Source organism: Tiliqua scincoides, chromosome 5 (genome assembly GCF_035046505.1).
Source record: "Tiliqua scincoides isolate rTilSci1 chromosome 5, rTilSci1.hap2, whole genome shotgun sequence".
Classification (NCBI taxonomy): domain Eukaryota; kingdom Metazoa; phylum Chordata; class Lepidosauria; order Squamata; family Scincidae; genus Tiliqua; species Tiliqua scincoides.
The window spans coordinates 91,651,578-91,673,957 of NC_089825.1; the positions used below are offsets into that span (position 1 = coordinate 91,651,578).

Here is a 22,380-nt window from a genome sequence, read left to right on the forward strand (position 1 = left end):
TTGATAGCAGCTGTTAGTAGTAACTAGAGTTTTGTGTTAATTTGATACTCTTGACTGCCCCCAATTTTTTTTTTCACACACACAGAGAAGTTTTTTCCTAATTCACCAGAATTATGTATTTTCGGAAGAACATGGAAGGTGGCTAGGAAAAGACTCAAACATTCATGCTTCCAATTTGGCATTGTGATGGAGATAAACCACAATGGCAAAAGGTATGTCTAGTTTGTACAGTAATGTAACTACATCTGTTTCTCTTTATACAGGAAGACAACCACGGCTACTATGTATCCCGGATTTATGGACCAGGTGAGGTACGAGCCAAGGAACTCTGGGTGGATGTGATGGAAGCCAACAAGAGTCAAGTCAAGATTCATGGAATCCTGTCAAATACACACAGGCAGGCCTCGGTGAGCCCAACTCTTCACCTGCCCTGCCCATGCAATGGCTAAATGTCTAACTGTCTCCCTCTATCCTTTGGTACCAAATGTGATGGTTTTCTCTTCCATATGTTTGGAGGATGTGACATTATTAAGTCTGAGCAGGGGCGTAATGTTAGGAGTTGGACAGGTTGGGCACTGGCCTAAAGCCCACACTTATCACAGCGCACACTTGGCTTCCTGACCCCTGAAGCCTCATCATTGGTGGCAGTAGTAGCACCCAATGCACCATCAGATGATGGAAGGGTGCCATGCCAGTGCAAAAATATTCCCCAGGGCCCCCAGCAACCCAGTCCTGGCACTGTGTCTGAGCTATGAAGGCACTTGCATGAAAAGTAGATGAAAATTTCAAGGATTTTCTGACAAGGATGAAAGGGAAAAAAGCTTAAAAGACTATGTTATCTCACCTCTACATTTTTAAACCTGCCTTGGTGGGAGGAGGCTCCATTCTATTGAGGTAGCCAGAGTTAGATAGACCTCAGTTAAGTTGTGGTTTTTCAAAGAACCTGTGAGATATATTTGAAATTGGTTCTATAAATATAAATTAGTCTTACTAATTGCTTACTACCGTAACACCATAAAACAACTGTTATGTTGCCATCTACTGTTTTCTGCCTGGCATCTCACAGCACTCTAATACCTTAGGAATTTATCCTGGCTCATACACCCTTGAAAGGGTAAATAGATAATAAATAAATACAGAAAGACTGGCACCTCTTTGTCTTAACTGTAGCATTATCACTATGTAACACAGGGGTGCTCACACTTTTTTGGCTCGAGAGCTACTTTGAAACCCAGCAAGGCCCGGAGATCTACCAGAGTTTTTTTTACAATGTTCGTGCCATCATAACATATAACATTTATGTGTACAATGTATGTTGGTGTACCTTGAGCCCCACTGAGTATAACAGGACTTACTCCTGAGTACACATGCCTAGGATTAGGCTGTGAGGCTGCAATCCTAGCCACACTTACCTGGGAGTAAGCCCCATTGAGTACAATGGGCCTTACTCCTGGCGTTTCCTCCCAGAGGCACCTGAAGGGGGGGGTCGGCACTCCGCGATCTACTCATTTTGCCTCGTGATCTACCGGTAGATCGCGATCCACCTATTGAGCACCCCTGATGTAACAGTATTTGTATTTCATATCATGTTTTTAAGTGGGTGTTTGGGGTCATTTATGCCCCTAGCATTGTGGATATTCAGTGTGTTTTGGGCAACCCAACCTGAAAGGCAGTGCTACTGCCGAATGCAGCTGTGCCAAAGCGGCTACTATTGCATCCCAAGGCACCATGGCAGCCGCCGGAGGTCTCCTTGGGGGAAGCTCCAAGCCTCAAGGGAAGCCCCAAGGCTCAATGGGGCTTCTCAAGTCTGTGCCAGCTATTTTGTTGACGCACACTGGAGAGACTCCGTGTGGGACCAGAGGTCCTGCTCTGGTTCCTCCTCTGACTTTCAGTGATCAGTTGTCAGGGAGTATTGCTTCAGTTCTCTCTGTAACATCTCCCTATGAGTAGTGGATTAGAATACAGGTACATTATGTCCATAAGTGTGTACATGCAAATATGAATCATATACGTAGTTTTCTTGGGCACAGAATTTGGTTTATTTTTCTAACATAGAATGTGTGCAGACCCTTCACAGTACCCCAAGTGACACTGCCATTTGATCTCAAACCTGCTCAGAAAACTGTGAATATGGTTGACACACCACCCAGCACGCCTTCTGCCTTAATGCTTTTCTTCCCATCTATCCTCCTACAGAGAGTCATCCTGTCATTTGACTTTCCCTTCTATGGGCATTACCTGCGGCAGGTCACCATAGCAACAGGAGGTGAGCCTTAACAGGTACCACACTGGGTATAAGCGATGCTGTTTTGCAAAGATTTAGAGAATGTGGTTGGGCACAGATACTGTACAGCAAAGCTTTAAAGACAACACAGTATTAGCCACTTGGATACATGCCTTGCCTTTATCCCCAGTTCCTTTAACAAAGGCAGGAAGTGTAGAACCAACCTCTCCCTCATCCCATTCTTGCCTGCTAACAAGATTAGCTCTACTTCCCTCCTCTTTCTGAAAAGTGAGGGAGAAGGGCAATGAAAGTGGCAGTGATGGGAGATTTTCCTTTTCACTCATATGTCATAGTCTGGATTTTTCTGCCTGCCCAGCATGAGAATGACCACATATTTCTTCGAGGATTTCTCTTCTACTCTTGGGTCTCCATTCTCTCCACCCAAGCAGAGGCTGGCTGCTGGGTTGGGGGATAGCAGAAAGGCCCCCTTGGGAGAAGGTCCAAGTCAGCCTGGAGCTGCCCACTGCCAACTCTTGTGAAAAGAGCTGCACATGTAAGGAAAAGGAAAAGCTGTACCCCATGTCGCAAATAGAGGTGGGTTCCAAAAGAAATCATGGGTCATCTCCCCATTCATTTTGAAATTGACACCATTTATTCTCTGCATCTATTCTGGCTCTCTCTGGCTTCCTTTTGGTCAGCCAGCCCAGTTCCAGTGCTCCCACTTTTGGTGACATCTGAACTCAGGGAGTTGGCTGATGCTTCCATTCATTCAGTGGTCAGGCTGGCAGCTATGCCAATCCAGTCTATTTCCAACAATTCAATCTAGTTCCAGTATTGTTCCTTCCCAGCATGAGGGTGGCCAGAATATGTTTGTGGGCTGACCTTCAGCCTGTAGGTTTGACTACAATAGCAGGTCTTGAAATACTTCTCATCTCTCTGGTGTACTGATCCAATTACACAGGCCTACAAAATTGAGGGTCAGAAAAGTTTTTCCCAAACTTTATGGTGGTTTGATATGAATTTGGGGTGCCGATTCCAAAAATGGCATCCGTTTTGCCCTATCACATCTAGTTTTGGAGATATAGTAAAGCCTCTTTAGTGAATGGTTCAAGCAGCTTCCTCATGAAGAAGCCATGGTGTAGGCTTCCTCATGAGGAACCTGCTTGAACCATTCACTAAAGAGGCTATGCTGTGTCTCCAAAACTAGATGTGATAGGGCAAAATGGATGCCGTTTTTGGAATCGGCACCCCAAATATACCCAGGAATTGATGTAACGTTTGAGGAAGCAAAATGTGTGTTGGCCTGTGTTATTAGGGCCTCATTCTGCCTCAATGACTCCCCCCGCCCACCCTGATGTCTTTGATTGAAAGTCAGTGGTGATGCAGGGGTTCTTAGGAAACCTGGTCAATAAAGCAGTGGTGTATATTGTATTGAATACCTACGAGAAGCAGTGTTGGTATCACTGTAATTTGGCTTGTTCCTTCTTCATTGGTTTCTTGCCAGGTTTTATCTTCATGGGAGATGTCATTCATCAGATGCTGACAGCCACGCAGTATGTTGCTCCTCTTATGGCCAACTTCAACCCTAGCTACTCCCGCAATTCTACCGTCAGATATTTTGACAATGGTGAGGACCTGCAGAGAGATCCCGCTCCCCTCCTATTTGTACACACTGCCTGTCTTCATATCTCCTTTCTCATTTGCACTAGAATGAGATTTTACAAAACCCAGTTCATTTTCAGAGAAAAAAAACCTCTGTGTGTGCGTGTGCAAGAGAGAGATCCCCTGATCTGTACTGCAGCATGTAAGGTTAGCTCCAACTGCAGAGGTCAGATTTGACATTTTTCTTCTGAAAATCACCCTCTTGAAGCTGCTGCTTGCCCTCAAAGTGGCTATTTTCAGCACGTGCCTTCAGATGAGGAAAATTTTAAAACAGAATTAGGCACATTTATGGAGGAGGCCAGATCTATCACTGGCTATTAGTCACTATGGCTATGTATAACCTCCATGGTCAGAGACAGTATGCTGTGGAAGGAACAGCAAAGGAGGGCTATTGCCTTCATGCCCTGGTGTGGGTTTCCCAGAGCCTGGCCCACTTTAGGAACAGGGTTCCTGATGACCTTCCTGCAATGCTATTCACACTTCCCTTGTAGAAAATTATATTGAGCTAAATGGGACTTGCATAAGATTAAGCTGGAAACCATGCAACGTATGCCTACAGAATGGCCACAAAGTCCCTGTGCATGTTGGATTTGGGACTGAAGCCTGCATAAGGACTTTGTGGCCACTCTGTGTGCAGATTGCAGGATTCCACTTTTATTGGTGTCTAATTTTATTTCATTCCTGCTCCAGATTTGTTTGGAGTTACTTGAGGATGGTTTGAATCAGGATAGTTTGCTCACGCTTAGTTTTCTTTAAGATGACATGTAGGACACAAATGATTCTGTTGATCATCTTTGCAGTTGTGTGGGTGGTGTGCGATTTGCAACCTAGTTTCAAACAGCGGTTTGCATAATGAGAGCAGAGTGTATGACTGTGATTTGGTTTAGGGGAGCGGATGAGGGAGGCCTGGTTACCACAGTTACTGCATGGTGTGTGAGCATGTGTGCCAGTGATATGGCTGTAGCAGAGACTGGAAGAGTGGTTACTAGGGTTACCATCTATGAGAATTGACCTCCTCTTGATTCCTTCTTTTCCCCCAAATCTTTCTTCTTAAACCATTTCTGCCCAATGTTGCATATATGCAACAGGCACCAAATGTGTACACGTGTGGGTCGGGAAAAATGGATGAAAGACCTCTGTGTAAAGTTAGATAAAAGGATTCCCTGAGACACTTTGAAATCAGCATCATTGCAGAAAGACTGCATGGCCAGGTAGTGGTGTAGCTAAGGAGGGGCAGGGGGCACATTGCCCCAGGTATCACAAGGGGGCATCTTAGAGACCACCGAAAGGCACTTTTGGTTTTCACTGAAAACTGAAAGTGCCTTTCTCAGGCCTCTAAGATGTTGTATGGGGTGTTAAAAACATTTGGGTGGTGTTATGGAGGGTTGAGGTAGGGGGATGTTAAAATTTTGTTCCCCTGGGAACCAGATGCCTTAGTGTGCAATCCTAACCCACTTTCCAGCACCAACATAAGGGCAATGCCACTCCGAGGTAAGGGAACAAACATTCCCTTACTTTGAGGAGGCCTCTATGAGTGCCACCCAACTGCAGGATGCCGCACACGTCCCATTGGCTCAGCTATGCCAGTGCTGGAAAGTGGGTTAGGATTTGGGCCTTAGTTACACCACTGTGGCCAGACAGGTATGCCATTTTGTGTATTCTATGTCTTCTTTGTCCAGTTTCCCACAAGAACAACAAAGCCTAGCCAACACACCTGCCAAATGTACCAACCGATTGGGCAGCTGAGCCCAACTGATCAGGTCAGAGAATGGATAGGGATGCCCAGGTGATTTTGAACAATCCAAATGAAAACACTGATGACCAACCCTGGGGTTGGTAATGCACTGATGACCAACCCTGGGTTTCTTAACATCAAGTCCAAACATGCTTTTAAGTGTTCACCTTGACTCCCTCACAGAACACATCTTTGTGTGGTCAAGTCCTCCCCACTATCCTGGGGATCAGAAAGGTGCAATGAACCCTTCAAGGTGACACTGGAGTAAGTACAGTTAGGGAACAGTGAAGTTGAGATACTTTACTTAAAGTATCTCCACTGTTCCCTAACTGTACTTACTTTTATTATTTTGCTCTGACACTTACCTGTAATGGTCTGCTTGCCTCTTGCTGAGATCTGCACCTATTCCACTGTTGTAAAGCCCAGTTAGGATTGAGCTGTTAGCAGTTCTTTTTTATGTGCCATGATGCTGACATGGAAGCAATGGAGGGGCCAAATGACTATAATCGATATTGTCGCTTTCCCCTTTTTCATTGCCCCTACCTTTTTTATATTTATCAATGCGAATTTGATTTATAGAGTGGCAAGGGAGAGGTTTATTTAAGGTTTATGAGTAATTTGAGGGGTATTCATCTTGTGAGCAAGCAAACAGGTCCCTTTTGTGAGTGACACTCCTTTATTTATTTAAAGGCCTTGCTTCCAACCTGTATAATAACCTGATTCCTGTGGATTTTTGGTCCATGTGAGGCCTTAAAATAGTTTGGGAAAGAGAATGGAGGCCTGTAATTTCTGGTAGTGAGTGGAATGATATTTGGAATAAGCCATTTCATTCATTTTCTACAGAAATCCAGGAACATTCTTTAAAATCACTTCATAGATAGTATCTTAGTCTATATAAAATGGGTTACTTACATACATGTATCCTGTGCTGGAGTGCGTGCCATCATACAGGCTCCTGTTTCCATATGTGGTGAACCTGTATAGTAGAATATAGTTTCTGGGAAACTGTTCTCGGAAACCTCTAAAGTGTGGTCACTGTGATACCATCTGCCCTGGTTTGCTCTCTTTGTATACAGTGGGGTTTACAGGAATTTGCTAGATAAAGATTTAGTTCTTAATACAGTTATTGTGGGATGTTTAGACATTGCTTTCCATTAGAGGGGAAAACCAGCACTCACATTAAATCAGTGGTATGAAAGGGGTTGGGCATATTGTCTTACCAGAAAAAAACTCTGACATGAAACAAGACTAGCTAGGGGAATTGGCAAGCCTGAATCCTTTAGTGCCACTTGGTATCTTTTTCTTTCTTAGGTTAACAAAATCCCATCTGTTCTAGATTGGTGATTCAGTGTTGTTCATTTTAGAATGATTCACCTGCTTAAGTTCCACTGCATTGTACTGCCTCATGTTACCTCCAAGTAATGTCACTTGTTTTACATTTGCTGTGTTATTTTATTGAAAAACCCAATTTGGCCGGGGGGGGGGGAGAGTTTTGTTTTTTGTATGCTGTCATCCTACTTTGCTTTCCTGCTCTCTCTGCACAGGGAAAGTCTTTGTGGTTCAGTGGGACCAGGTATATCTGGAGGGGAAAGAAGATAGAGGTTGTTTCATCTTCCAGGCAGCTCTGCACAGTGATGGCAGAATTGTCTTTGGCTATAAGGAGGTGAGTGGACCAAGTTTATGGTCTAGAAATTGGAAGGTATGGGAGAGCTGACCTGCCCTTTAAGGCCCAGCCAGGACCTCTCCATTTAGGAGAAGAGATCCCCAAGGAATGACAAAAATGGAAGGTTTTCTTGATGAGATTTTTCTAAAACCTCTCACCTTTCCTGGCTCCAGATTCCCATGTCAGTCCAAGAAATTAGTTCTACACAACACCCTGTCAAAGCTGGCCTTTCAGATGCTTTCATGATCCGCAGCACTTCCCCTGATGCACCTGGTGAGTCTCAGCTGATGGAGGGGGAGGGAGGAGATTGGAAAGACCCAGAAAGCAGAACTGAAAGGTAACTAGAACTGATTACAACAAAATATTAAACGCTGATTTGATTATGATTGTTCAACTGCTTGATTGAGATATAGCAGGAGGGTATTTAGCGGCATGTGTATCAGTTCCAGATACATGGAAAAATGCTGCATACTGCAGTTTGTTCTGCATATACAGCAGAATGAAGTGGTAGAATGAATTGCATCAATTCAGACTGTAAGTGGGATGTCGGATTTTTGAATGCACTCCTAAGAACTTCTTTCAACTTGAAAACCAGAAGAGTTGACAAAGGGCCGGGTGGGAACCTTTCTCGGATGTGCTAGCTTACTATCTGCAGGGAGATGTTGTCTTTTTTTAATAAAGGGAGAATTCAAAGGTGGTATCTCTCGCTTATAATCTGTTGGGGTTCATTCCGTTCTCCCATCTCATTTCCATGACATACTGCAGCTTGTGCAGACCCAGACTGAGGCTAACTGTTTGGTGGGTCTGGTGGCTAAGAATTCCTGTGTTCTGGCTCCAGCCAGCTGACAATTCTGAGAGCTCCAGAGAAGAAAGGAATTGCTGTATAATTTTGGATCAGACACAGAGTTACTCATCTAAAAGCTGAGGTGGAGTGGTTTCCGGCAAGCAGCTGGATTGCTAGTTAGGAATCCTATCTGCTCGATGGGTGGAGGCAGCTCTTATCTTGAGCAATCAGTTCCAGGGGAAAAAAGAAATCAGATTTGTCTCCTGACATCCACAGCACATGGTCCTCAAACACACTGCCACCCCAACCCCTTACTCAGAATAAGTACAAAGTAAAATAATCTAAACCAGTGTTTTCCAAACTGTGTGTAATGATCTGACTTTTGGTGGTCACGGGCGTGCTGAAGAGAGGAAACTGCCGAACAAGATGGTGTGTGACCCGAAAGTCACTTCTGGGATGCGCCGGCACTTTCCCCACATCACTGGCCACGCCCCGTTCCCAATCTATGTGTTGTGCCAGTGTGACACAGCCAATAAGTGCAGAGGCGTGCCCCAGAAGCAACTTCTGGGTCACATGCCATTTTGTTCTGCAGCTTCCAGGCCTTGGTGGGCCCCAGAACCACCGCAGATTATACGGTAGATCACCAAGGTAAAAAGGTTGGGAGCTCCTGTCCTAAACATATGTACCTGTTGGGAGGCACTGGAAGGTGAATGGACCAGATGTGCCTAATGAAGAGAGTTTGGCTTGGGCTGAAAGACTTGTAGCCTCTAGAATGCCATAGATGAGCAAACCAGTGGTTGGCTACACAAGACTATACCCCATAAAACAGAGGATGGAGGCCTGCCCTGATCTAATGTTCCTCTCCCCTCCTCCCAATATTTTAGAATCCCACCGTCGGACCATCTACGAATACCACCGAGTGGAACTGGACACTGACAAGATCACAAGCACATCAGCTGTGGAGTTCGTGCCCTTGCCCAGTAAGTCACAGTGCACTGCTATTTTACCTCCCCCCCCCAAAAAAAAGACAACCAGTGTAAAACAAGAGACATTTTTAACATCTGATTGGCTTTTCATGGAACTGCTTTATTCTAATTCCATCTGCAAGCAAAAGGGAAAAACATCCTCTGAATAAAAGCCTATTACCCCTTGCACACTGTGTCCTTTCCATGTCTCTTTTGAGATGCATCACAAAAGAGCTGGTTAAAGAAATAGCATTAAGTGCACAAGGCCAATGCCAGTGAAAGCAAAAAGTTCTCCTTGAGTCAATAAATACCCAGGAAGAGAATAAACCTGTCCAGAAGATGCCAAGGCTATACATTGAAGCCATCACGTTGTGTGTTTTATGACAACCCAAATAGCAGTTTGAGACTGCCGCAATACAGGCCATAAATAAATGTTCTGCAATGGGATAAAAATACGATGAAGAAAAGAATCCTGTGATTTTAAAAAATGCTTTCAGAAGTCTTTTATGGCTATAGTGGAAATTAGGACAAAGAACCAAAATGGAGAGAAAAACCCAACAGAAACATACTTGACTCTCCTGTCTGGCAACCAGCATTATACAAATGCATTATCTGTTTTTTGGGTTTGAATATATAGTATTATCTGTCCAACCCAAAAAGCTCAGAGCAAGTAATAATATTACAGGGTAAAAATACCAAGCATCCCACTAGGAAGCAATTTAGAATCATAACAGAAATCCTTGGTCTACTAGCTTAATCCATTTTTGCCTGGCCCTCAGATGTATACATTTGGGCCCTGTTGCGTATATGCAACATTGGGCAAAAATGGCTTAATGCACATTCCCTAAATCTGGCCCAGGCAGAAAGGCCTTGCTTAAGGTCTGTTCAGTGGTGTCGCTAGCGGGGTGCAGGGGCTGTGAGCCGCACCAGGTGACGCGCGTGGGGGGGGGTGAAACCACTACTCGCCAAATTTTTAAAATCTTGATATTTTTGAATAATACTATCATGTTATATTTCAATTGATATGTCATTTCATGGAGAATGCAATGAAACAAACCGTGCTGTAATATCTCTATTCTGTCAAAAGTTATAGCTAAAAACCAGCAGGCAGTGGGGCTATGGTACATCACCACGCCCACTGCATGAGAGGAGGTCCCATAGGGGTGACGCGCTGGCCTCTTGCACCAGGTGACGTAAAACCCTAGTGATGCCACTGGGTCTGTTACAACAACATGCAAACAGCAGATTTGTCTAAAAAAAACTGCTTATGTAAAAGTTCTATTTGCATGAGTTTTGCAACATGGAATTTATTTGAGATCAAGGCTGTGCTTCCATGAAAATAAGATGAATGAATGAAGAAATTTATTATATAACCATTGGTCATTACAATATAAAAACCACATACAACAATATGCACATAAAAGCAGGCAATAACGTTTCAGCCTTCCAAACACATCAAATAAAACAGGGAATATTAAAACCCAGCATAGGATAAAAACATAAAATTTTAAAATAGTTCAGAGGTGGAACAAGCTTCAGTAAATTCCAAGATCTTACCAACTAAAAAAGAGGCCAGAAAAATTTAAGATTAAGACAACGAGAAATTAGCACGAATTTTCTTTGCCACAAGGGCAAATCTAGCCACTTTATAGGTGATATCAGGGTCTGAGTCAGCAAGGAGCCAACAGATCAGCGCTAAGATAGATCTCTCTTGGAACAAAGTAATAATATTAAATAAATATTTTGATCTGGGAAGGTCGTATAAAGGACATTTTAATAAATAATGGTAAACATCCTCTATTTCACCAGAACCACAAATACAAGTCCTAAGATAATAGGGAGTATTTTTATATCTGCCTTCAAGGACCGCAGTCCGCATACAATGGAAGCGCAAAGCAGTAAAGGCTTTGCGCAATGCTGGCACTGTTAAAAGAGAGAGATAATTTTCTGAAACAAATGATAACTTGTACAAAGGAAGCCAAGATGAATAAGATGAGATAGCACATAAGTCACGTCTCATATGGTAAAGTCGAATCTTGTCTTTTACCAAAGCTTTAACATTTTTAGATAGATAAGAAGGTAAAGAGTCCGTGACAATGTCGTATTTCTCCAAGATCTGTTTTACCAAAATAGCCCAGGACAACCGAGCAGAGTTAGAAAGTTGTTCTCTAAGGCACATCTTGGGAAGACAGGAATCATCCATTGCTGCTAATTTATACTAATACAGGGCCAGCGCAGTATGACAATGGGCTTCTATTGAAATTAAACCCGCTCTGATAAGAGGGGATAAAATACGAAATTTTGAAAGTAATAATTGCATCTTTTTTCCCCATCAAAGGGGAGCTATTCTCTCTTGTGTGCTGACAACTCCCACATTGCTCTATTCACTCAGGTAGACTTGGTGTGTGAGCAGCCTTTCCCTCCCAGGCAAGCTGCCAGCGTATCATCAACTGATCCAGAGCTTCCAAAAAGATACAGAGTGCCAGTCTTTGAGAAGCTTCTAAAAGCAGAGGGTTCCAGAGTGGTGTAGAAGCCATCAAGTACACCTCTCACTGGGCCCTTGCTTTCTGAAAATACGTAGTATATAAATTCTAGGCTGAGAAGCCCACATATGGTGCTCACTTACAAATAAGCCCCCATGCACCCAGTAGAGTTGCTAGGGGGTGCAGGCCACACCAGGTGATGTGCGGGGAGGGGGGTACATTACTACACAGCAAAATTTTTAAAATCTTGGTATTTTTGAATGATACCATCATGTTATATATCAATCGATGAGTAATTTCATGCAGAATGCAATGAAACACACCATGTCGAAATGTCTCTATTCTATCAAAATCTGTAGCCAAAAAAACAGCCAGGGCAGGGCGATGGTACATCACCACGCCCACAGCCTGGGGTGTTGCCTCACCCACTGCATGGAGTCCATCATAGGGATGATGCACTGGCCTCCCATACCAGCTGATGTAAACCCTCGTGACCCCACTGCATACACCCACCTGTTCTCTTGGTCTTTCAATCTCAATCTTTTTCTTCTTCAGGTTGGGGGCCACATGGAACCACAGTAGAGGCAGTGGCCACTTAGCAGCACAGCGTCTAATTCTTCCTTATATACTTTCATTTCTATTCAAAATAATGGCAATGTTAGTGATTGAAATTTGTACAAGGTTGATGGGTGGAAGTTGCAGGGAGGAACATAAGAGACTGAGGGCAGACAGACATGGGGAGATGACAGACAAATCCTCATATTTTTGCTCCCGCAGGTGGAAAAACAGCTTTGGAGGAGCAGTTTCAAGTAGGCAACCGGCAGAAGGGAGAAAGGGTTTTAGCAATCCGCAGCTGCTTTTCAGTTTAAAAAAAAAAAAAAGTCAGGAGAAGGTTCATACTTCTCCTGCATATTATCTAGTTTGGCCCTAACTGCTGGAAGAGATTGGCAGTCTTCTTGTTAGACTCAAAGGGGGAAAAAAATCAGGATTCGAGGATAAGCAAGAGGTGATTGATTGATACTATGAAATCAGCGAGAAACTATTTTCTGCAAAGATATGCTGAATGCTTTCCCTGGAGGGAAAAGACTTGTTAAAACTGCTGCCAAATATAATGGAAGGGGGCTGGGATGCTTTTTTTTTTAAAATGATGGTGATGATGAATTCAAGGCCAAGCATTTCCAGTTTTTTATAACTGCAGGATTACTTTGTACCAGTTCATTCTAAGAAAAAGAAAATGTTTTACTTTGAAGATAAGAAACGTTGGAGCCTCCCCCAGTCCTTCAGAAATCTAGGATTTACCCAGGCCAAGTGAGAGTGGGAAATAGTTGGAACCAGCTTTTCAAAATAACCCTTCTGCTCACAAAATTTTCTAACTGTTAAAGGTACCAGACATAAAATATATTGACAGACAATGCAGGTTCGGAAGTCAATCTACTGTTAAGAACACGTTATGTTCTTAGAACAGCTTATGCAGGAATTGACATGATCTCATCTTGGAAATAAGTGTTATAATGGAAGCACACCCAGGCTTTAATTTGAATCAGACTTACCAGGGCTCAGACCCAGAACCCATTTGCTATGCCAGGAGTCAGCTATGAAACACATGAACAGAGAGAGCACCTCAGTCTGACCCCACACTTCTTGGACATGGGGGAATAGCTTCTAGAACAGAAAGTGCCACTTCCAGGCTATCTTCAGCCTCAAGACCATGAGAAGCTGTAGCTCAGTGGTAGAGGCATGCAAGCATTTCCAGGGAACTAATGTAGGGCTGATTAAGACCTTAGTCTAAAATCCTGGAGAGCTTCCACCAATCAATAGAGACAATATTGAGCTAGATGGACAAAGACCCCAACGCTACTGGGGCTGGCAAAACTAGCATTAAGAACATAAGAAGAAGAGTCCTGCTGGATCAGGTCAAAGGCCCATCTCGTCCAGCTTCCTGTATCTCACAGTGGTCCACCAGATGCCTCTGGGATGCCTCTAGATGCCTCTAGCATTAAGAACATAAGAAGAAGAGTCGTCTGGGATGCCTCTAGATGCTAGATGCCTCTAGATGCTAGATGAAAGAGTCTAGCATTAAGAACATAAGAAGAAGAGATGCCTCTGGGATGCCTCTAGATGCCTCTAGCATTAAGAACATAAGAAGAAGAGTCCTGCTGGACCAGGTCTGGGATGCCTCTAGATGCTAGATGCCTCTAGCATTAAGAACATGAAGAGTCCTGCTGGATCAGGTCAAAGGCCCATCTCGTCCAGCTTCCTGTATCTCACAGTGGTCCACCAGATGCCTCTGGGAGTACACAAGACAAGCTATGTGCACCCTGGTGCCACTCCCTTGCATCTGGCATTTTGAGATAGCCTACTTCTAAAACCAGGAGGTTGCACATACCCATCATGGCTTACAATCCAGCAGGGCATTTATGGTGGCATAAAAGTTGGGCCACCACCCTGCCCTTCTGGGGTGCTACCACAAACTGGCAGCAGTGTGGTGTGTGCAGCAGCAGCTTCATTGGCACTGGTGGAGATGTGTGGTGGGTGGATAGGGGAAGGGGTGGGACTGGGTGGATTTCAGTGGCACTGGCATGGACCAGTTCTTATCCTCTCTTTCCCATGCTGCTGTGCCCCTTTTCTGTCCTTGGATATATGCCTGCAAAATGGCTGTCATATGTTCCAGGAGACCCATAGGTAGCGGTGGGTGAAAACAGTTTTATTTTTTCTTGGATTTTGGCGCTTTTCAAAGTTAGAACTGCAGAAAGCAGTTCTATGTGTTTTTATTCAAAATTTATATTATATGTATAAATTACAATCACTTCGAAAGTGTACTAGGTAGGTGATAAAGGTAGTGTAGTGTCAGCAAATCTAGCCGCAGTCATTACTCATGCACTCCCCATTAAATAATGGTGGGGGAGGGTAGGATTGGGCAAAAAGGGTCTGACGACATATGACAGGTTCATAGGTAGACCTCTCACTTTAGAAATTAAAGACTGAAGCACTGTTATGTCACTTTCTTCTTTGCAGCTTGCCTCCAGCACCAGAGTTGTGACGTCTGCACAACATCCGACCTCACCTTCAACTGCAGCTGGTGCCATGTCCTGCAGAGGTAATGTACACAGATAAGGGAAGGCATATATGTTCAGGACTCCAGTGAGCCAAGTAAGCTTTATCTGGATGTCTCCTATTCTGAGAGTCTTACAGAGCAGTAACACTGATGCACATTTAAGACAGAACAAAGATGCAGCAATGGCTTCTTGGGGGGGGGGAGGTGTGTGTGGCTATTTTTAAAAAATCACATTTTTAAAGTAATTGTAGGAAAATGTGTGAGCATATTTACGTCCTAGCAATTTCATGTCCAATGGGATGTCTTACTTCTCTAGCATCATGTCATTCACCTCCAAAAGTAGGTATAATTTTTTGAAAGTACTATGAGAAAGGGGGAATTGAGACAAACCAATGTGTGCTTTCCTAGCAGTACTCACCACTGAACACAGTGGGACTTTCTTCCAAGTAAATAGGCTTTGGATTGCTCTGTGAATCACCTCTGCCTATAGTGCCAGTCAAACTTTCAAGTAGTGCTGTGCTACTCCGAATAAAAGTAGTTGGAGGATTCAGTGTATATGCTCAGAGGGTAAAAACATCATGCTCATTCTTTACTACTGACTTGGAAAATCATCAGTCGCTCTCAGTGGCATAAATACAGGGGACAGTGCAGTCAGTAGTGAAGGCACCGCAATGCCCCATGTAAAAGGCCCCTTCCACTTGCTGTCAGAGTCATTCAAGGCAACGGCAATGCACAGGCACTCCTCTGTGTTGCCAACACTTCCCAAAATGGCTCCAATCGTGAGGGAGGGGCAATGGTGTGTTGTGGCTCCTGCAGCACTTACCACACCATCCCCCTGTAGTGACATCTCTGGCCACCCTATCTACATGCAGCTGACCAGGCTCCATAACCTAGCATGCTAAATGCTGCGTCCTGTGACCTGGTGATGCACCAGCCCTGCTCTTCCCACTCCCTAGACTGGAAAAGGAAGCAGGGAACAGAATGGAAGAGGAAATGTGGATGATAAGAGAGAGGTGTGCTAGAGCATCTTCCACTCCCTCTTCCTTTCCTAATCCAGGGAGTGGGAGGAGTAGGAAAAACAGTGGAAGTGAGTGGGCAGGCAGAGACAGACATCCCCTGTCAATTTGCTTCTTGAGATGACCACCTCAATGGGTTCATGCAGTGGCAAAGCTACAGAGGGGGCAGTGCGTTAAGTGCTGCAATGAGCAGTGTAAGCAGGCCCCTCTCACTTGCTGTCAGAGCCATTCCAGGCAGTGACGGTAATGTGCAGATGCTCACCAAACCAAACGGCATCTCCTGCCCATTACCATCAATGCCTGGAATTACCATCAATGCCTACGCAGAGTCCAATGGCAAGTGAGAGGGGCTGCTTACACCTGCAGTACTTACCACACTCCCCCCCGTAGCTACGCCACTGGATTCATGGATGGGCTGGGCCTTCTTCTGACAAAGCTGAAAGATGCACTTATTTGGTGTGGGGGAAGGTATAAAAGATGTGTGGCTAAGTCTTTCCATTCCAAGTCTTTTATGTCCAAGATTCCTGACTAGCCCACATTTCAAGTCTCGTGTAATTGGCAGTATGCCCTATCTCTGATTTTTAGGTCATTTTCCTGTGCAGATGTTTTCTTAACACAAACAGCAACAAGCTGGAAAGTTTGTATCATTCCCGGAGCTCAGAATCCAAAGGACTGAAATCCAGCCTTGGCCTGTGCAGAAACTGTTTGATAGACAGATAGGCAGACAGAATGATAGACACTATTTTCCAAGCTTCATGTCTCAGAAAATCAGAATAAGCTCCTCTGCAGCATGCACACAAAATCCCAACCAGCCAGATCCTTCCAGCTTAGCTGCCTTAGAATGGAATCCCCGGTTCCACAGGGAAGCCATTTAGGTCTCTTGTTTGTTCCATTTAATTCTCCATGTATCTGGTGCACTACACCCAACTGGGAATTCTGATTATAAAATCATACACTTAAAAATAACCCAGCCCTCCCACATAGAACAAGGCCAGATGGTCACACTCTTGCTAGTTCTGCAGGAAGCATTCTGAAGGGAATGCACCATTCTTTGAATAAGAGCTTATATGTGGTACAAACTGGTTTAACTGTCATGGCTCCCCACCAAAGAACCCTGTGACCTGCAGCTTGAACAGATTAGGCATCTCTGTCACAGATTTCTCAGTACCTTTACTCAATTATATTTTTAGGGAAAGAAACTTTAATAGTTAACTGATCTTGGAAAAGGATAGGCTTTTAGTTCTGGTGAAGCAGCAAAGATTTTCTAAGCCTGTGGTTCTCAAACTTTTTAGCACTGGGACCCACTTTTTATAATGACAATCTGTTGAGACCCCCTGGAAGTGATGTCATTAACTTAGAAGTGATATCATTGCCAAAAGTGACATCATCAAGTAGGAAAATTTTTAACAATCCTAGGCTGCAGTCCTACCCATGCTTATCCAGGAGTAAACCCCAATAACTATCATTGTTAAAAGCATATACATAGTAGCCTGTTAAAAGTACAGATCTGTAACATTTCCCCAAATTCAGTCACATTCCTGGGAGCATCAAGTCTAATATATTAAAATTAAAATATTGAAATGAATGGGGACCCACCTGAAATTGGCTTGCAACCCACCTAGTGAGTCCTGACCCACAGTTTGAGAAACACTGTACTAAGCATAAGTCTACGCAGAGAATTTTTTGAAGTCTTAGGCATGGCTTTCAGTGTCCCTGACTCTTTCAAGCTAAGCAACTTTGATTCAGGTCCTGAAGATGGCCCCCACATGTCTAACAGCCCAATCTTAACGAAGGGCCCAGTCCTATCCAACTTTCCTGTGCCAATCCAGCCACAGTACAACCCTGAGGTAAGGGACCTTGAGGAGGCCTCCATGACTCTGCCCCATTGCAGGATGCCACTCTGTTGGCACAGCTGCATCAGTGCTGGAAAGTTGGATAGGCGTTAAATCCCCCCCCCCCATGCAGCTGTGCCAGTAAGCTATACCTGTGGGAGGCAGTTCCTTGAGGTAATTGGACTTTTTTACCCTTATCTTGGTGCAAGCTATTTTGCTGGCTATATCTTTTGGTAGACTAGAGAGACAACAACGCCATTTGTTAAATTGCATTCTGCATGAAGTTACACATCAAATGATATTTAACATTATTCAAACTACCAAGATTTTCACAATTTTGGCCAGTAGTGGTGTCACCCCGAGTGCTTCACCCAGTGTGATCTGCACCCCTCTAGCAACACCACTGGCGTGCTTTTACCATGTGTCTTCCCTCTGAATCACTCATTTCATACTTCTCAAGTACAGTAATACCTATGCAGGCAGACTCGTTTGCAGCCATGGCACATCAGATAATTCCAACATTCCCCCTTTAATTATTATTTCCTGAGAAGCAGCTCTAGCAATGAAAGTGTCATCTTCGGAGAGGTTTATTCTGTAACGTACATGCATTCTTTGTTACATTCCCTTTTCCCACAGATGTTCCAGTGGGTTTGACCGATACCGTCAAGACTGGTTGCAATATGGCTGTGGCCAAGAGGTAAGGTTGTAATAAAAGATGTTGGAAGGATGGAAGAAGAAAGCAGTTCTGGCTCAAATACTCAGCCGTGGTGTCTTCCTCTTCAGCCTCTTTCATAGTAGTTACAAAAGGGCATCTCCCAGATATTCCAGGGTTGGTCTTTCTACAAGTCCGTGGCTGCAATTCTAACCTCACTTTCCTGGGAGTAAGTCCCATTGAACACAATAGGACTTACTTCTGAGTACACCTGGTTAGGCTTGTGCCCTGTTTCTTTTAAATGAGAGAAAACAGTGGAGACCTGGAGTACCTTTCTAATCACTCCTTCTATTGACACTCCTTCTCATATCATTCCTGTGTACAAATGTGTGTAACAGCCAGTGCAAGGCCTGCAACTGTCTCCTGTACATGTCCTCCATCTTCTATCTTCCCAGGAGCTGGGAAGCTGTCCTGGGAGCTGTCTGTGTGCTACTGAGCTGTTCTCATAAGAGGCCAGAGAAGTTGGACTCATAACAAAAGACCTACAGCTGCCGCACTTGGCCAGTATTATAAGATGCATGTCAGCTTCAAAGCTTCAAGCTATATTTATGCTTTATCAATTAAGTTGCATCTTGTAGATGACCCTTTTCTTAATGAGAGAAACACCCTGTTTTGCCATCAGCCTGGGCCAATTATCTCTAAATGTGTCTGATAAGAGGTCCCCTAATGATGCCAACCCATGAAATAGTTTGATATACAGGTACAACCTAATTATCCACTGATTTTTCACCTGCAGTTTTATCTCAACATAATGAGAAGGGCCCTTGAAATTAAAGGAAAAAAGATGTTTAACAATAGCCTTGTTAATGGAGGAGAGGGCAGCCAGCAGACAATCCTTCAATCATTCTCTCCCTAGGTGCTTAGAACAGCTTCACTCCAAAGCAAGCGACCCCTCCCTTCTCCCTGAGCTCCTGAAAGAATGCTAAGTGGAAATGATTATCACCTCCTCCATTCTTTCCCTGGGCTGTGGCTCCCAGTCAAGGGAAGGGTTGCTGCCTCGAGAAAGACTATCTGCTGGATGCCTGTGTCCTGCATTACAAAGGTCAGCAAGGCTGTTTTTAAATCACTGAGCAAAGGGACATTGTTTTTTAAATGGATTTGCTTTAATGCGATTTTTGCCATCCACATGAATTCTGGGAACAGAACCCTCGTGGATACGGAGATTCAACCTGTATATCACTTTGCTGTCAACTAGTTTATTTCTTACGAATCAGTGCTGATTCCCCTATAAGTGAGCACCTAGTCTAAATAATCTTGTCATGATTTGGCCTTACTTGGCTTTTGACATCAGCACACCACTGCATTGCTCCATAAGCCCACCTAATAACACTTTGTAAGTCTCGTTTTGCCTTATATGCTTTGTTTTAGACTTAAGAGAAATAGTGCCTTTATATCCTGACTCTGGACTGAGCATATTCCTTCCTCTGATCCTAAAACGAACTCCCAGCCCACAGCTAGAGTTGCGAGCTGGAACAATGTGCTAGATACCAAAATGGGCATAGCCCTTGTCTGAACAAAAAGTGTACAGTGGGCTCTCCTTATCTGGGGTTCAGCACTTGCAGATTTCATTCTGCGCAGGTGCCGAGCCCCCATCTGGAGGGCCTCAAGGACCTCCCAGACATGACCAGAAGTGCCTTCTAGTCACGTCCAAGAGGTGTTCTTGGGCAGATTCGATTATCTGTGGAAATCGGTATCCAGGTGTGGTCCAGAAACGGATCCCTGCGGATATTGAGGGCCCACTGTACTTTACTAATCTAAGGAGAGTTACTCAGGGATTAGTAAACCTTTACAATGAGGTAACCGCTTATATTACCCCTCTTGCCAACCCTTTCTATCCCGTCATTATTAATTAACCCCTTTCTAAGATGGTGATCAAATGTATTCCAAAGTAAGCCATCCAAACAAAACCTGGATGGGTTGTCTTGAGCATGAAACTGGCTGCAAAGAAAAAAAACAGCCCTTTATGATGAATTTCCTTCTAGCAATACAGGAATAAAATAATGGCAGCAAAAATAAAAGATGTCAATCATAGCAATATCTTTTGTACATACAAAATTGAACCAAACAGACGCATGCTCATTTAATTTCTCATTCAGTGCAACTGGGGTAAATATAATTCCAACAGTGACAGGTATGCAATTCATTTTGCAGAAAAACAATTGCAAAAGGGGCTGGGTCATGAGACACCATAGAGAAATTGACTGCACCATGGTTAAAGAAAGCATGGAGTATTGAGCTGCAGAATATTGAAAGAAAATATTTATTAATTATTTTCTTTCTCTCCAACTTATTTTGATCTCCACAATTCAGGCTAGAGAAAGGGTATGACTGGGTTTCTGCTGATGGAGGGAGGGAGATGGAGGTATGTAGATAAATCATGGATTTGGGAGGTGGGAAAAATTGTTCAGCTGCATGCTCACAGTTGGAAGACTTAGAATGAACGACAGAAAATGTGGCCAGTGTGACTGAGGGTTACTTGCTCCCATTCCACTCCGCAAAACCCAGGAACAAGTAAGTCAGGCTGTCATTTGGAAATACAGCCTGAAGAGTTGGAAGATTGCTTTAAAAGGGGAAAATATGGAACAAACAGAAAAAGTGCACATCTCTGTGTTTTCTTAATGCGCGCCAAGGGATAAGTGAAGTTGACAGTGCTGGGAACAGAGAAGGGTAGCAGGAGGCTGTGGACAGAAAGAAAAACTGCAGTGGGAAGGAACTGCTGGGCAATGATTAGGGCAACAAGTTGAACATTAGGTAAGCGACAGTTCTTTTGACAGGCATATACATTTGGAGAACAGCAGATAACCATCCCCAACTGCTGACAACTCAGTGAAGGAAATATAAAACTGGCCAAATGATATATAGGATCAACAACAGCCCTTTGCTGTTGTTGGAAGAAAAAATATTGGAAGAAATGATGTAATTGGAGAAAGGCAAAAACTAGAAAAGGAAGAAAAAACATTTTATACCTAAGCAAAAAAAGAACGGGAAGAAAATAAGGCACTGCAGATAGGAAATCACAGATAAGGTGCCTGAGTTAGGAGAACAGCAATTGTTTGAAATCAGAGCAACTGTTACCCTGCACATGCCTGATCTCGTCTGATCTCAGAAGCTAAGCAGGGTCAGGCCTGGTTAGTACTTGGATGGGAGACCACCTGGGAATACTGGGTGCTGTAGGCTTATACCATAGTCTTTCGAGACTGAAGGGAAGGTTGCCAACCAGATCAGACAAGAGGAGTCATCTTAAGAACAGAGTCTGCTCAGGTCCCAAGACTTTTCCTTGCCTTTTTTCCAAGGTTATAAGCATGGGGAGGCATGTCGGGGGGGGGGAGAGGCAGATCCGCGGAGCTGAGCTCTGCAGGATCCTAGGCGCTTGTGCAGGGCTGCTCGCTCTACACAAGTGCCTTTATTTTAGCGGCAACCTTTTGGTCACCGCTAAAGTGAGTAGCCCCATTGCGGGGCTGCTTCCCTTAATCGGGCCTGCTTCCCTTACTGTTTCCCTTACTTACTTACTGCCCTTACTGCTTCCCTTACTTACGAATGTCCCCTTCTCCCGAGGAGCCTCCCGCAGTAGCACGGGAGGCGCAGGATCCGTCAGCAGCCCTCCAGCTCAGGATTAGGCTGCCCAGCTGCAATCCTACCCACACTTACCCAGGAGTAAGTCCCATTAACTATCATTGTTAAAAGCATACACACAGTCGCCTGTTAAAAGTATAGATCCGTAACATTCCCCAAATGCAGTCACATGCCATGGCAGCATCAAGTCTACTATATCAAAAATAAAATATTGAAGTGAATGGGGTCCCACCTGAAATTGTCTCACCACCCACCTAGTGGGTCCTGACCCACAGTTTGAGAAACACTGCCCTAAACCTTATGGCTCATTTTAGAAATATCAACAAACCATCAGCATGCAATCAGGTACAAAAGAACAGTCACTGAACAACCATTTCAGTTTTACAGGGTCCCAGACCCTGGTCCCAGGATCCCATAATCTAACTCGGTGTTCACTGAAATTGCAATGGTGAGGACGACCTGCCTGCCAGTCCTGCTACCCTTTGTGTGCTGTTGTGTGTTCTGGGGCGCTCATGGTGGCTGCCAGAACTCTTGGACCCTGTGCTTTTGTATAATAGTGTGTTTTTGAACACATATCTGCCATGTCAGAGGGGCTTGCATTCTAGTAGTCAGTGGCTAAAATAGAGAAGCAATGGTGATTGGTGAGAGAAGAGTCAATACAGTAGGTTTGCTAAAG

At 44.1% G+C, this 22,380-nt stretch overlaps 1 protein-coding gene and 1 pseudogene across 1 annotated transcript in view; both read left to right on the forward strand.

The window, feature by feature from the left end:
- PLXDC1 (plexin domain containing 1) overlaps positions 1 to 22,380 on the forward strand; it is a 60,581-nt gene that overhangs the window by 25,964 nt on the left and 12,237 nt on the right. Inside the window, exons 3-10 of the mRNA XM_066627627.1 lie at positions 264 to 407; positions 2,197 to 2,266; positions 3,729 to 3,851; positions 7,166 to 7,284; positions 7,458 to 7,557; positions 8,953 to 9,048; positions 14,532 to 14,613; positions 18,056 to 18,116. Of these exons, the coding sequence (XP_066483724.1) occupies positions 264 to 407; positions 2,197 to 2,266; positions 3,729 to 3,851; positions 7,166 to 7,284; positions 7,458 to 7,557; positions 8,953 to 9,048; positions 14,532 to 14,613; positions 18,056 to 18,116 (795 nt within the window). The remainder of the gene's footprint in view (positions 1 to 263; positions 408 to 2,196; positions 2,267 to 3,728; positions 3,852 to 7,165; positions 7,285 to 7,457; positions 7,558 to 8,952; positions 9,049 to 14,531; positions 14,614 to 18,055; positions 18,117 to 22,380) is intronic.
- On the forward strand, positions 21,189 to 21,308 carry LOC136655069 (5S ribosomal RNA; annotated as a pseudogene).